The 14,541-nt window shown below is 42.0% G+C and overlaps 1 protein-coding gene across 5 annotated transcripts in view; it reads left to right on the top strand.

Annotated features, from left to right (window-relative positions):
• D2HGDH (D-2-hydroxyglutarate dehydrogenase) overlaps positions 1 to 14,541 on the top strand; it is a 34,502-nt gene that overhangs the window by 12,093 nt on the left and 7,868 nt on the right. For 4 of the 5 annotated variants that reach the window (XM_072618782.1, XM_072618785.1, XM_072618784.1 and 1 more), the window contains exons 3-9: positions 1,960 to 2,017; positions 4,351 to 4,490; positions 6,222 to 6,415; positions 9,756 to 9,924; positions 10,811 to 10,954; positions 12,836 to 12,978; positions 14,106 to 14,271. In XM_072618782.1, coding sequence (XP_072474883.1) covers positions 1,960 to 2,017; positions 4,351 to 4,490; positions 6,222 to 6,415; positions 9,756 to 9,924; positions 10,811 to 10,954; positions 12,836 to 12,978; positions 14,106 to 14,271 — 1,014 coding nt within the window. The remainder of the gene's footprint in view (positions 1 to 1,959; positions 2,018 to 4,350; positions 4,491 to 6,221; positions 6,416 to 9,755; positions 9,925 to 10,810; positions 10,955 to 12,835; positions 12,979 to 14,105; positions 14,272 to 14,541) is intronic. The other variant, XM_072618786.1, reaches the window with a different exon arrangement.

Consider the following 14,541-nt stretch of genomic DNA (forward strand, 5'->3'; position numbering starts at 1 on the left):
CACTGAATAGGCATTACCTCACTTTAAGTGAGTACCTGAAAAGGCCTTAGTCTAAAAGGCCAAAGTCTCCCATTGCATCCTGGCCATCTCCTGTCATCCTGATGAATATCTATCTGGTCACTGGATCCAGATGGCTCAGGAGAAGAAAGTGAGGCTGGTGACCTTGCACAGCCCTCCCTCACGCAAAACAAAGTCAAGCGCAAGTCATGTCATCCTTTCTCTGATGTCATGGTCCTCTTTGAAAATGAAGGATGAACACAACAACCTGAACTAAACTCTATACAGAACACACCTCTGCTGGTGTGCTCTACATTTATGGAGGGCATATTTTATTTATTTATTTTCCCCCCAGAACCTTGTATCTTTTAGGAACTTTAAAAAAATGCGTGCTGAATTTTATGTATTTTTTATTTTCCAGGTTAAATCTTTTTTTCAATTATTATTTTATTTGTTTTCAGTGTTCTACAATCACTTCCATATATATTAGATTTTTTCTCTTCCTTCCCCCCTTCCCCCCACCTCCCCTCTCCCTCCCTGAGACAGCATACAGTTTTATATAGGTTCTACACATACATTCCTATTAAATACATTTTCACCTTTGTCATGTTGCATAGAAGAATTAAAATGAATGGGAGAAGTCATAAAACAAACCAAAATGCAATATGAAAGAAAATGATCAGTTACATTTTGTGATCCAATTCCATAGTTCTTTCTTTGGGTGTGGAAGACATTTTGCCTGAAGAGACTATTGGGAATTTTTTAAGTCCTTGCAGTGCAATGAAGTTCTAAATCTACCAAAAAAAATTCTCTGTGTGCTGAATTTTAACCAGATTTCTAAGAAGGGGCCTTTGAGATAATCTAAAGGAGACCAATAGATGAGACTCGATAGATGAACCCTGGGAAGAGAGGGAGGTACCATGGTTAGAGGTTCAGGCTGGGTAGTGGCAGATCCAGGGTTCAGTCTGTTTGATTCTGAGTACAGCATCTTTCTTGAGAAAGACACAGTTCAAGGAGCATATGGAGGATCAGTGTCTCTTGTTGAATCTGTGATCAACTGATCATTCAACCAATAGGCCAGAAAGTTCACTTAGTGAAGCTGGTGTTTTGAATGCTCTTAGAAGAATTGCCATTTGGACCTTTAATAAAGACCTTTAAATTCAATGTGGTGCAGTAGCTAAATTTCCCGGGATGTAGTTAGACTTGCTGGGATAAAATATTTGAGCTGATATGGGTTCCCCTGATGTGTTTTCTCTTTTCCAATACTGTTTATATTTTAGCTTAACATAGAAATAGAGGATTCTTTTTCAAAAAAATTGATAAATCAAAATTTCTCATCTTTTCTGAGACTCCTCTAATTATTGCTTTTTTACCTTATGTTTATTGATACCTTGTTTTAGAGGATCTTCATTTCTGAATACATCACTCCCCTTCCCAGCCAGTCATCCCTTGGGATAAAGATGAAAAAAGTAGATTCGGCAAAAGTAAACAGCACATGAAATTTAACAATCTATTCAGTTTCCTACACCATTGCATTTGTCTTCTTGTCTGTCTGATACTCGCCAATTCTTCTCAGGGATTCTTTTCTAAAATCCTCTGCCTTCGGATTCTTCCATTAGGAGAAAGCTGGTTTCAGTCTGGAAGGCAAGCCTGCAGTCCATTTTTGCTTTGGGCTCAGTTTCCGTTATGGGGCTAAAGTGTAGCCATAGTATTTGTTACTAAGTAAATAAAAACATAAATAGCGTCCCCCGAGGGCTCATCGTGTTGTTGCGAAGGAAACACTGTAACCCTTGAAGTGCTACATAATTTGACCCGCTATTTGTTCTCGATGGTTTTTTAATCTTCATTACAGGCAAGACCCAGCTTGGACCCAAGTAATGAGGAGTATCTTTTTGTGCTTTTTTTCTTTTTGCGTATTTAACATGCTTGCATCGGCTTGACTGGTTTTTGGTTTTGTGACAGGCTGCAGTAAGGTGCTGCTGAAACCCAAGACCACTGAAGAGGTTTCCCAAATACTCAGGTAACTGAGAGAGCGTGAGGACGATGTGGACAATGTTGGTAGACATTTATGAAGTGCCTCCCATGGGTCAGGCCCTGTGCTAAGTGCTGGGAATACAAATAGGAAAAGAGCAACACAGTCCCTGCCCTTGAGAACTTTAGAGTCTAATGGAAGAAGACCACACAAAGGAATCTGGAAAGTGGGGTGGCGGAGGAAAGGGAGAGGGAAGGTGCTGATGTGGGGGGACAGGGGAGAGGTCAGAGAGATCTTGAAGTACCACAGCGAGGTGGAAAATGAGGTTTTTCTCCTGAGGCCACTCCTTAAATGGAGAGTTCCTGGTTTCACCCTCCAATCAGAGGGGCAGAACTAGCGATGAGGTGTGAGTACCAAGGCTGATGGGAATGAAAAATGACATATATGGCAAACAGACACTTGGTCTTTCCTCAATCCAAGTTAAGTGAGCAGGCTGGACCAGTGGCTCCATCATACAGAGCGTTGTGCTTGTCGTTGGGAGAAGTAGAGGATGAAGAAAGGCCACCTTCTCCAGAGTCATGTGGAGGAGATGAAGAGCTGGATGACCAGAGGCAAATAAGCTATAGAAATGTTTCTTTGCATTGCCTTCAAAAGAAATGAGGAAATCCTTCCTTGGAGTTGATAAGGAGTATTTTTTTTTGGAGGAATTAATAAGGAACACATGGCAGCAGCATGGCATAGTGGGTACTTAGCTGGCCCAGGAATGGCCAGGGTTCAAGTCACATCTCTGATTCAAACTGTCTAGGTGACCTTGGCCTGGTCCCTTGACCTCTGACCTGGTCAGTGGCATATCAGATGCCCTTGTGCATTGCTAGAAAGAGCAGTTCTTGACATGAGTGAAATCACAGGGTTAGTTGGAAAAAAAAGGAATATACAGTCAGGAGAAAAAGGGAGTTCTTTAGGACTGACTAATAGAGGCTGACACAGAAGTGGATTTTGAAGCCTTATTTTAAATTTTATTAAACTAACTTAAGTACCAGATAGAGATCCCTTGTGATTCCAGGGCTGCTGATGAGAGAACACAACGTTCTCTTCAGCTATGGATGTTTCCTTGAGGGGCAGCTCTGACCTTAGGATGTGTGCCACTATTCAGATGTTAATGTCATAGTGAGTATTTGTGTAAGAGATGGTTTAAAATTTCCCAAGTACTTTTTGTAGACAATCTCATTCGATCCTCACAACTCCATGAAGTTGGTCCTATTATTATCCCCATTTTACATATGAGGAAACTGAGTCTGAGACAGGCTCATTGTTTTTGTTTAGGGTCTGAAATAGTATTTGAGGTCAGGTCTTCCTGACTCCAAGTCCAGCGCTCTAGCCACTGTGCCATCTTTGTGACTTCTCTTTACCTAAATTCAGACATCCTTTCAAAGTATTCAAAGATGTCCCAGAATATATGTTACTGACCGACTTTAACTACTATCTCTTATTTTTTATTTTTCTCTGCTAGTTCCATTTATTTATTTATTTTTGGAGAGGTAATGTCTTTCCCCTAGTACACAGAGATCTGGACTCAAAGTCAAGAAGGTCTGAGTTCAAGTCTTGGTTCTGACATGTACTGGATTTTCCCAATTGGCCTTTCTCTATCCCTCTTAATTCTAGTGCCTTTCCTCAGTAAATTATCTATCTTTTACGCAGTCATTTATTTGCGTGATGTCTCCCCCATTAGATTGTGTGCTCCTGGACAGCAGGGGCCGGTTTTTTGTTTTTGTTTTTGGTCAGCTCTTAGCATGATGCCTGGAACACGGCAGGCACTTCGTTCAGTCATTAGAATTGTATCCAACTCTGTGTGACCTCATTTGGGGTTTGCTTAGCAAAGATGCTGTAATCATTTGCCATTTCCTTCTCCAGCTCTTTTTACAGATAAGGAAGCTGAGGCAAACAGGGTTAAGTGACTTGCCCAGGGTCTTATGGCTAAGAAGTGTCTGAGGTCAGATTTGAACTCAGGTCTTACTGACTCCGGGCCTGGAACTCTATCTACGGAGCCATCTAACTGTCCCAATAGGCACTTACAAAATATACATTGGTTGACTGACTCAGTGACCCTCTTAATCCTCTTATACCAGGCAGCTGTTAGACTGTAAGTCACAGAGAAGGGACTGATCTGCTGTGGCAAAGCATGTCTCTTCCTGGGGGAGTTCACTAAACCAGTAGAATCCCGGGACCACTTAAAAGGCAAAATTTTCCAGGCATTTAATTTTGTCTGTGCTCAAGTGTTTATGCCTTAGGCACGGGCTTGAGAAGGAAAATATCCCATTCCCTTTTCTAATAATAGTCTCTTTAGCTCCCTGGGGTCACTGACTTTGTGTTTCCTATTTTAGGTACTGCAATAAGAGGAATCTGGCTGTCAATCCTCAAGGGGGGAACACAGGTATGGTGGGAGGCAGTGTCCCTGTCTTTGATGAGATCATCCTCTCTACATCCCTTATGAATCAAGTCATCAGCTTCGACCCTGTGGCTGGTGAGTTGCCTGGGCTCTTTCAAGTGTTTCCTGGGGCTCCAGAGGAACTAAAGAGTAAGCCTGGCCTCTCTTTAAGTATCATTTACTTCCAGGAGGTCAGGCTACCCTCCACTATAGCACATTATCTGCTTAAATAGTAATCATAATAACTTGGATTCCAGCCCTGGCTCTGCTACCAATTATCTGGGGAAGTCATTTAACCCTTTTCAAGCCTCAGTTTCCTGATCTGTAGCAAAGAGATTGTAAAACCCACCTCACAATGTGGTTGAGAAGATGAAAGCACTTTGTAAACTGCAAAACTCTAGAGAAATATGAGGTGGTTATTCTTATCTAACTGACCTCTGTTGAGCCATATAACAAGGACCCTAAAATTATTGTTGGATTTTAGTCCAAAAAGCAAGCCAAGACTGAGCCAAGATCCCTATCTCTTCCTTAACTCAGTATGTCTGGCAGGGATATCCTGACCAAATCTCCCACATTTGAAGGGATGGTGTTATCTTTAACTCCTCCCACATAGCTGATCAGTTACCATGTCTCCTCAGTTTCATTCTTTACTATTTCTGGAGTCCACCCCTCTTCCCTATTCCCTGGCCCTCTGCCTAGCATTAGCACCCTCCTGGATCGCTGCTCTTTTCACCCTCCCTCCCTATCCCTTCTAATAACAGTCTTCTTGCCCCTACCTCGATAATCTTCAAATGTCTTTCCAGCCTTATCGCATACTCCTCTCCTTTCTGCATTCTCCAACCCAGTCAAAATGGACCCATTGTTGACCTCCTTTCATGAGCTTTTTGTTCCTGTGTTTAGAACACCTTCTCACCTAGTCTTCCCCTTACAAATGATACCTTTTACAGGAAACCTTCCTTCATCTCCCACCTGATGATGATTCCCTGTTCATGCCTCGAACTTAGATGCTTAGGTCTTATTTTGTATTATAGCTATTGGTGTCATGTCCCTTTACTACTGGAAATTCCATGAGGGCAGAACCACATCTTTTCTGAACTCTCAGTTCCTAGTTTGGTGCTCTGCATACCATAAGCATTTAAGTGATTTTTTTTTTGAATTAAGTCTATTATTTTGCATTCCTCATGCCTTCTTTTTAACTTTGTGGTCTTTATTGTATTTGGGGTTCAAGAAAAATTTAGTTAATTTGGGAAAGCATTTTGTAGATATTGACCAAAAGTCTTCACAAATACAAAACAGTGAGAAAAATTTGATTTCCTTCATGACTCACCAGAAAAATTACTCAATTCATGTAGAAGATAAACTTGGAAAATCAGTGAAATTCATTTTAACTTTATCCAGCTTTTTTTTGTTTGCCAACTACTCACATGATATGGCCTTGTATTTTCATATTTATTGGCTTCAGGTGGCATAAAAAATGCTAACCTTTCCATTTCTGTACTTGTCATTTCCCCCCTAGATCCTTTATCATCCATTCCTTTCTTGTTTTCCAGCACCTTTTCTACTTCCTTCCTTTCTCCTTTTCTCTTACTGCATGGGAAACCAATTGCTTAATCATTACTAACAAAGGCATTTCCAATTCCTGAGGTGAAGGATGAAGGTTTCTTTCTTGTTCTCTCCATTGATCTGGGTGGCAGGGGAGGGTGGTGATGACTCCTTCATGCAAGCCAGGATTCTCTCTAAGAGCCAGATGTGACAGCTGTAGCTAGTGATTGCTTGTCTTTTGCCAAAGGTGAGTATGTGCCAATAACTTGAATCTGGTGTTTTCAGGAATTCTGGTTTGCCAGGCTGGGTGTATCCTTGAGCAGCTGAACCAGTATGTAGAGGAAAGAGATTTCATCATGCCTCTTGATTTAGGAGCAAAGGGTAGCTGTCACATTGGTGGAAATGTGGCCACCAATGCAGGTGGTCTCAGACTTCTGAGATACGGCTCTCTGCGTGGGACAGTTCTCGGACTAGAAGTGGTGAGAGATCCAAGCCTTGAGCAAACTTTAGAACGCTGTTGTTCTCGGTTGAGTCTAGACACTTCTATTCTTGCTACTTGTGGATGAATTATTTTAGTTCTTTGGTGGTTATTTAAAAAAACGCAACCCATTGCTATTTGCCTCATTCTTAAGATCACTATTGAGGGATATTATTTGGGACTTCATATGTAAAAATCTATGACTGTTTTTGCAATCAGCATAGTGTGTGCACATGTATGTATGTGTGTGTGTGCATGTGTGTGCATGTGTGTTGACTCTTCTGTAGCTTGTAGAATGTTTCAGCATGGTATAGTGAGTACAGCATTGACCCTGAAGTCACACTGACCCAGATCGAACCCCATCTCAGATACCCGCTGTGTGATCTTGGGCAATGACCTCAAACTGTGAGCCTCGTCTGCTTCCTCTTCCGTTAAAGTGGGAATAGGAATAGACCCTCCCTCACAGGCTACTCATGAGGGTCAAAGACAATGTTTGTAAAGTGCTTTCCAAACCTTCATGGAGTGAGAGGCAGGTGAGCTGCTGTGATTATTAAGTTCATTTCCTTCATTTTCCTTCTTGAGGATGCCCTGATCCTGATTTTTAATGATGGCTCCTTGGCTCTCTAAGGACAGAAATGGTGTAAGTAGGTGGAGGGGCTGATTTCAGGGGAGGGCAGCCATGGATGTGATGGAATGACGTTTATCTCATCTTGTCTTTGAATTCCCAAGCCAGTCAATGACCAGCACCATAGGTACTCCTTTTGAGTGGATCTTTACTGATATGTTGGGCTTCAGATTCTGAGTGGATTTCCTGCCATCTTGCCATTTCCACCAGGAATTCCCATGATATGGGACCATTCCATTTGTTTCCTCAGCTCTCTTCCCATTTTCCCTTCATTTCCTAATTGAGTGCCCTTCTCTCTGGCTTTGGAAATAGTGCCAAGCCCTATAATTAAATGGATCATTGGTATGCGGATATAGTTATATCTGAGTGCAATCAGGACTCCTAAATCAACAGCAAAGTCAAAGTGTAGATTCCTGTCAACCTTTCCCCTAGAGCGGCATCAGCAGGGTGTTCCACTGAGTGTGTAGATGTGTCTCATTGAAGCAATGCAGCAGAGTGGGTAGGGGGCTGACATTGGAGACAGCAAGATCTGGGTTTAAATCCTGCCTCTGACATTTCCTAGCTGAGTGATCTTGGTTAAAGAACTGAACCCTGCTGAGTCTCAAGCAACTCCTTGGGACCCAGCAACTAAGTCATTGCTGCTCAGTGGCATCTAGGTGATAACATAGTACACAGAATGCTGAGCCTGGAGTCAGGAAGACTTGAGTTCCAATGCTGCCTCAGACACATACTAGCTGTTTGACCCTGGCCAAGTCACTGAACCTTTGTCTGCCTCAGTTTCCTCATGCGTAAAATGGGGACAATAATAGTGCCTACCTCCAATGAGGATCCAATGAGATTTTATATGCACACACACACTGTACGTATCTATGTACACACACACACATATATAGTCAATCTTCAATTTTCACGGGAACAACATTCCTAGAAAATGGTACAAAAGTAAAAAATGTGAATGTTGATACATTGAATCTATGGGAAAAGAGGTAAGGTTCCTGCTACTACCAAAAGTGAATCTTTCTTTAGAGACTACTGAAAATATACTTTTCTGCATAAAATTCTCTATAGCAAATTATAATATGCATTTTCCTAACACAGTAAATATGAAATGATCCATAAAATGCAGTACACAAACTTGGTAACACTTTTTTTTGCTAGTAATTCCTTAGAATTTTGTGACCTTTTGTTTTTATATGTAATTGGGGAAAAGAGAAAATATTATTTAAAAAACAAAAAATAATTTTCTAAACTTTTATGCTAAAAATCTCAATAAAATTGATTTTAGATAAGATTCACTTTTTATAACACATGAAGTCTACAGTACCATAATTACTGCAGCAAATAAAATTCTTAAAACTAAAACATTTTTTAACCTAAATCTTCCCTTCCATGGTGTCCGATGGTGGTGTGAGGGCATTGTACTCTATAATAGATCTCTAACTTGTTAACATCAAACTCGTGACTCATGGAGGCTGTGGGCATGTAATATGCCACATCACTGACTTTGCACATGTAGGTGTAGGGCCAAAGGACTTGCACTATGATTTGGAAGTGTAATTGCAGCCCCAAACTTGAGTTTTAAAGGCAAACAAAAATGTGTAGTGAATGCATAAGGTGGGGCCAATGAGTCCAGCAAAGCCCCTAGGAGGACACCGGGCACTCCACAAATGGGCACACATGTATTGAGCCTCTCAGTTTTTTCTCTACTGTGCATAACCATAGTTATGCCAGCACAAAAGTGAAAATGAAGTTACTAATAAAATCACACGGATGCTTAACGTCTTCGAAGTTAAGCATGTGAATGCTGAGGATTGACTACACATATACACATACATGTGTACACAGAGGTATACAAATCCTTATGCATACGTACATGTACACACATATATACATACACGTACAAACATATGTGTTCACCACTTGCCAAACCTTATAAGGTATTATGTAAAAGCTTGCTTTTATCAAGGTTATAGATGAGTCTCAATCTAAGAATTCCTTGTGTTGATAAAAATCACAGATCCTTGTGGATTCCATTGCACATGAGTGAAATGGGGCTCAATTGGTGATTTCAGGAGAAAGAAAATGAGTATTAATAGGAAGGTGAAGAAGCCTAGGTGAATAAAGGAGTTGGGCAGCGGGGAAGGGAGCTTGAGGGCTTAGTGTGTGGCAGCTCTTCGAGCTTCTGACATCTGCATGGCATGGCCTTCACTGGCAGAGACCTTGAACTGTGCTGTCAGCAGTGACGAACGATGAGCATCTGTCTGTGGGTGACATCCTCAGACGGGGCTCGATCCAAAGGTTACATGGGATTTTTTTTTTTTTTACTACAAAGTTGACCATTAACAAATAACTATTGATATCACTATGGTTTGATCCTGTTCGAAATGAGACAGAGGCTCTTGATTGAGCATTGCCTTTTGTCTTGTGTGTATGTGCATGTGTGTGCATGTATGTGTATGTGTGCATGTGCATGTGTGTGCGTGTGTGTATTCATGCCCCAGCTGGCTGTCCTCATGCAAACTGTGTCTTCCCTACCATTCGCCAGATCTCAAAGCTTCAAGAGCAAACTTGTTATTACTTTGCCATCTGCTGATGGCTGCCTGGGAGATCTAAATATGCTTATTCACTTATTTTCAGAGCATTCATCAGCCCTAGTGGCTTCCTCAAAATGTCAGCACGCCATTTCCAATCCATGCTTTCCCTTTTCTCCTGCCAGGTGCTAGCTGATGGCCTTGTTCTGGATTGCTTAACTTCCCTGAGGAAGGACAATACTGGCTATGACCTCAAGCAGCTTTTTATTGGCTCAGAGGGCACCCTGGGCATCATCACTGCTATTTCCATTCTGTGTCCTCAGAAACCTAAGGCTGTGAACTTGGCATTCCTAGGTAGGGTGTCTCTCCCTGACCATTAGAGACAAAGTCCAGTGGGAACTTGGGAGGGTGGGGGCAGGTTTGAGTTGAACATGAAGCTGTTTGGTTGCCAGGGACTCATGCCTTGTTCCTCTGACTTACTTTGACTTTGGGGAGCCAAATCTGAACAGGAAGGACTGGGAAGCACAAAGCGCTACCCCTGGTGGGATCACTTCACCTTGCACATCACCATCTGGCCTTTATCTGGGCTGTCAAAACTAATGGTACAGCTGGCATCTTAGGCCCTGAAGGAGTTAGGATAGTGTTGGAACCAGGACACATTCATTCAGTCCTTCAGGCAGCCTTCTTGGTGCCAGCTCCCTTTGAATTAGAAAAAAACCCTTCCATTTCAATCTGTAATTGCAAACGGGATACATTCCTTCATTTAGCATTTGTTAAATGCCTTCTAGATATCAGATCCCTTTAAAAACCCAACTTCAGTCTCCAGTAGAATCCCCTCGTTATTGTCCCACATTATTCACTATTCAGAATCCTAGTAGAGGTGAACTCTAAGTGTGAAAGGGCCCATTATTACAAGAACTAGTTTCAGGGTTTGGAAGAATCTCAAAGTTGTCTTTTTCCTTGGCATAGGTTGTCATCCTTCATGTTCAAAGATGACACTGTCAGGCCATAGGTTTGGGGGTGGGTCCTATCCATCTTACCACCTGTGTCATGTCTTAGGATTTTCTCTTTGGCGCATGAGCTCTGTTCCACTGGAATGATATTGCATTGTATGCCTCTAGGAGGGAGCGTGGAAGGGCATTGGTTGGGGTGAGGATGTGTTCTCCCATTTTTAACCAGTGACTCCTTCCAGATGATGATCAAAGAGGCCATTTCTAATACTTTGACCTTCTGTGGAAAGGTTGTCCAGGCTTTTCTGAAGTTCTGAAAACCTTTACTACCTGCAAAGGAATGCTGGGGGAAATCCTATCTGCCTATGAATTCATGGATAACAGATGTATGCAGCTGGTAGAGAACCACCTTCGACTATCCAACCCAGTCACAGGTACCGGTTCTGTCTTTTTGTGCTATGAAATCAAATAGCTCCTGTTTTTAGGAAATGCGTTTTATCTGGTTAGGTGTTAAATGGTAGTTCTGTCCCTTAACATACAGGCTAAGTAGAGTTGTTTTCAGTAGCTGACTTGGAGAGATGTCAGAAATAGAAAAATAGGACATGGAAAAGTTTGCATTGGGATGACCTTTGATGATGCCACCTGCAGTATCTTGGATCTCATTAAGTTGAAAGTCACTATCGGAAAGCCTGACTGCCTTTGTAATTTTGGAGCCTGTCATTGTGTTGTGCTCTGTGAGAGTTGGAGATTTTTAAGGCACCATTGAGACCAATGCCCCCATTTTACAGAGAGAGAGAGAGAGAGAGAGAGAGAGAGAGAGAGAGAGAGAGAGAGAGAGAGAGAGAGAGAGAGTAAGTGGCTTGTCCATTACTTCCACAGCAGCTCTGGGGCTGGATCCCCAGCTTTCTGACTCCTAAGCCTGTTTTCTTTCCATGTCATCACATTACCTCTCTGAAAATAGCACTGAATTTGGGTCCTGCTTTGTTTTGAATCTGTGGCAGGGATATTAATACTCAGTATAATTCAACAGATACATATTGGGCACCAGCTGTATAGAAGATACTGGTAGGCAGTAGGGTTACTGAGATGAGATAGAATGTAATTCCTGTCTTTAAAGAATGTAGGGTCTAATAGCATATAAGTAAGACAGGAAAACAAATCACTTCAATCCAAGACTCCCTTAGGAAGGAAGGAAGGGATCACTTAGATCTGATAGTTTGTGAAAACTAAGTCACGCTGGACTAACTTCATTTCCTTTTTCAATTGGGTTACTAAGCTATTAAATAAGGGGCAAGCCAGGGATGTAGTCTGTGTTGACCTCAGCAAAGAGCTTGATGGCAGGGTTTCTGGCTGTCCTTGTGGGTGAGGTGGAGAGATACACTCCAGGTGACAGTCTATTTAGGTTGATTCAGGACTAGATCTGAAGGGTGGTGATGGATAGATCAAGACCAGCTTGGAGCAGTGTGATTCATTTCTCCTCCTTTTGCTTCTTCCCTTGGCCTTCCATGCTACTTCAAAAGACTTCCCATCCTGGAAAAAGCAAATTCCTAAGATGGAAGATGAAAGAGCTATTATTAGGGGAAAAGTGATTTTGACATATGAGCTGTAAGAGCAGAAGTGGAGTTGTCCATAGATGGAGAAGCTAACAGACACGTCAAGAGGAAGTCAGAGAGAAGTGTGTGAAGTTTCAAGGTTAAGTGCATTTCTGAGAGTACGGAGATTGCTACATGTACGGGGGGGCAGGAGATGCAAATGAAGATGAATGGAGGCCAGAGTGGAGGAGGAAGAAGAATAGCCTGGATTGCATTTGGAAACTTTACTGGTACAGTGACTGATTTCCAGCAGACCAGACCTTAGTCTGATTCCCTGATGCAGAGACTGTCCTTTTGAACATTAGCAGATGATTTCTTGAGTGGCTATGGCTAACCCAGTTATCATCCAATGGCCAAGCTTTGGATATTGGCCTCGCTGAACCTCCCTGAAGAGCAGTATTTTCAGGAGAAAGCCTGGACCTGAAGCCATCTCAGCTTGGCAGGACATGCCCACACTGTCATTGGTCAGGCTGCCAAGGATGTCATCCCATAGTGAGGCACTGGGAGAGGGCACACTTAGTGGGCAGTCTAGTCTATAAGTATTTGAATGTGATTGAATTCTGGCTGAGATTTTCTCTAGGGGAGTTGTGGGAAGGATGATGTAGAAAGCAGAAAAGCTGAGCAACGCCAACTCCGAGCTTTTCAGGAATCGATTTTAAATTACTAATTGGATTTATACCTCTCATGGATCATTCAACTTCTGTTCTATTTGTTTGCTTCCAGAAAATCCCTTCTATGTTTTAATTGAAACTTCAGGCTCCAATGCTGGGCATGATGAGGAAAAACTGAATAACTTTCTGGAGCGGGTCATGGGCTCCGGCTTGGTAACAGATGGCACTGTAGCCACGGATAACATGAAAATGAAGGTAATTCTGTTCCTCAACATGTTTGGGCACCTTTCCTTCTGAGATTTCTCTATCATGCCCTGGTGAATGTCCTAGAGTTTAATGTTATTTAAGAACTTTGGAAACTGATTAACCAAGAAGCAGTTCCTGGGTATTTGTAAGTTAACAGATGCAGAATTTCCCTTTGAGTTTGCTGGTGAATGCTTTCTTCTTTGGTACCAACCTGTTGGAATTTCTTTGTTGTGGGGGACTTTGGGGGCAGATATTCCCACCATCAACACAGACCAGCAACAACTGATCTGAACCTTATAGTCTTTGTACATTAACTGGGGGCACTAAGAGGTTAAGTGACATGGCCAGGGGGTGTCAGAGGTCCATCGTGAACTCAGGATTTTTTTTTAAACACAGAGGCGAATTAACCAGTGTGTTTCATGTCCTCTCTTGGTGCTTAATAGTGGGATTTTTCTTCTCTTAAATGTTGTGATAGAGAATAATAGGTTTTACCACCTTCTTTCTTTCGTTTGTGAATTATTGTCTTTTCTTGATTTTGTAGGGGGATTTTTTTTTTTTTTTGCCAATGATGAACTTTGCTTTATATCATTTGTCTTTTCTTGGTGGGATTCAGAATTTTAAAAATCCTACCCATACTCATACATCACTGTTCGATTGCCAGACTTCACTTCCCTTTTTCACAAAGATATTAGGGAGTGATTTTTCGTTCTAGGAAGGTTTCTTTGCTTCATACAAGTATGTAAATCAGGGTACCTTTAAATCATCAGTTTCCGCAGTATATTTAGAATGAGCCAGTATAAAAAACTTGATTTCCACAGAACTCTTTAGGAACATAGCCAGAGTGTTGTAACTGCTGGCATCCCCTATTCTTGTCTTTATAAAGTAAAAATTCCCAGTGAGTGAGGTGTTTTCTGGGATTTACTATCATGTGTCAATTTGGAAAAAGAAGTAACTTTCCTCTAAATACCCATGTGACCCTGAATAAGTCACTTACCCTATTTCAGCTTCAATTTCCTCATCTGTAAAATGGGGACAATAATGGCTCATCTCTAAGAGGGGCTGTTGAGAGGATCCAAGAAGATACTGGATGCAGTGGTTATTCACTGAAGCTCCTCTAAATACCTTCTGCCTCTTAGATGCTGTGGGCCCTGAGGGAAAGGATTACAGAGGCCCTGAGCTGTGATGGCTACGTATACAAATATGACATCTCACTCCCTGTGGAGAAGCTGTATGATATTGTGCTCGACATGCGAAGTCGCTTGGGCCAGAGTGCCAAGAGCGTGGTGGGTTACGGACATGTAGGTGAGTGGCCCCCTGGCAATGCCCGTTTTCCCTTGATGGTGGGAGAGCAGCACATTGCCTCAAGAAGTGGGAGACTTAGTTAGATTTCACTTCCTATCTTTGTCTCCTGTTCACTTCTTGGCCTTCTGTGTTGACATCTGCAAAATGGGCTTCCATAAGGCTGGCCAAGACCCTGTCTTTTCAGATTAAGAGAATTGCCAAAGTGCTTTATAGACTTTGTTTTGTATTGTGTGGAACAATTGTCCTATATGGTTGTTGTGTTCAAAAAAT

Source organism: Notamacropus eugenii, chromosome 6 (genome assembly GCF_028372415.1).
Source record: "Notamacropus eugenii isolate mMacEug1 chromosome 6, mMacEug1.pri_v2, whole genome shotgun sequence".
Classification (NCBI taxonomy): Eukaryota; Metazoa; Chordata; class Mammalia; order Diprotodontia; family Macropodidae; genus Notamacropus; species Notamacropus eugenii.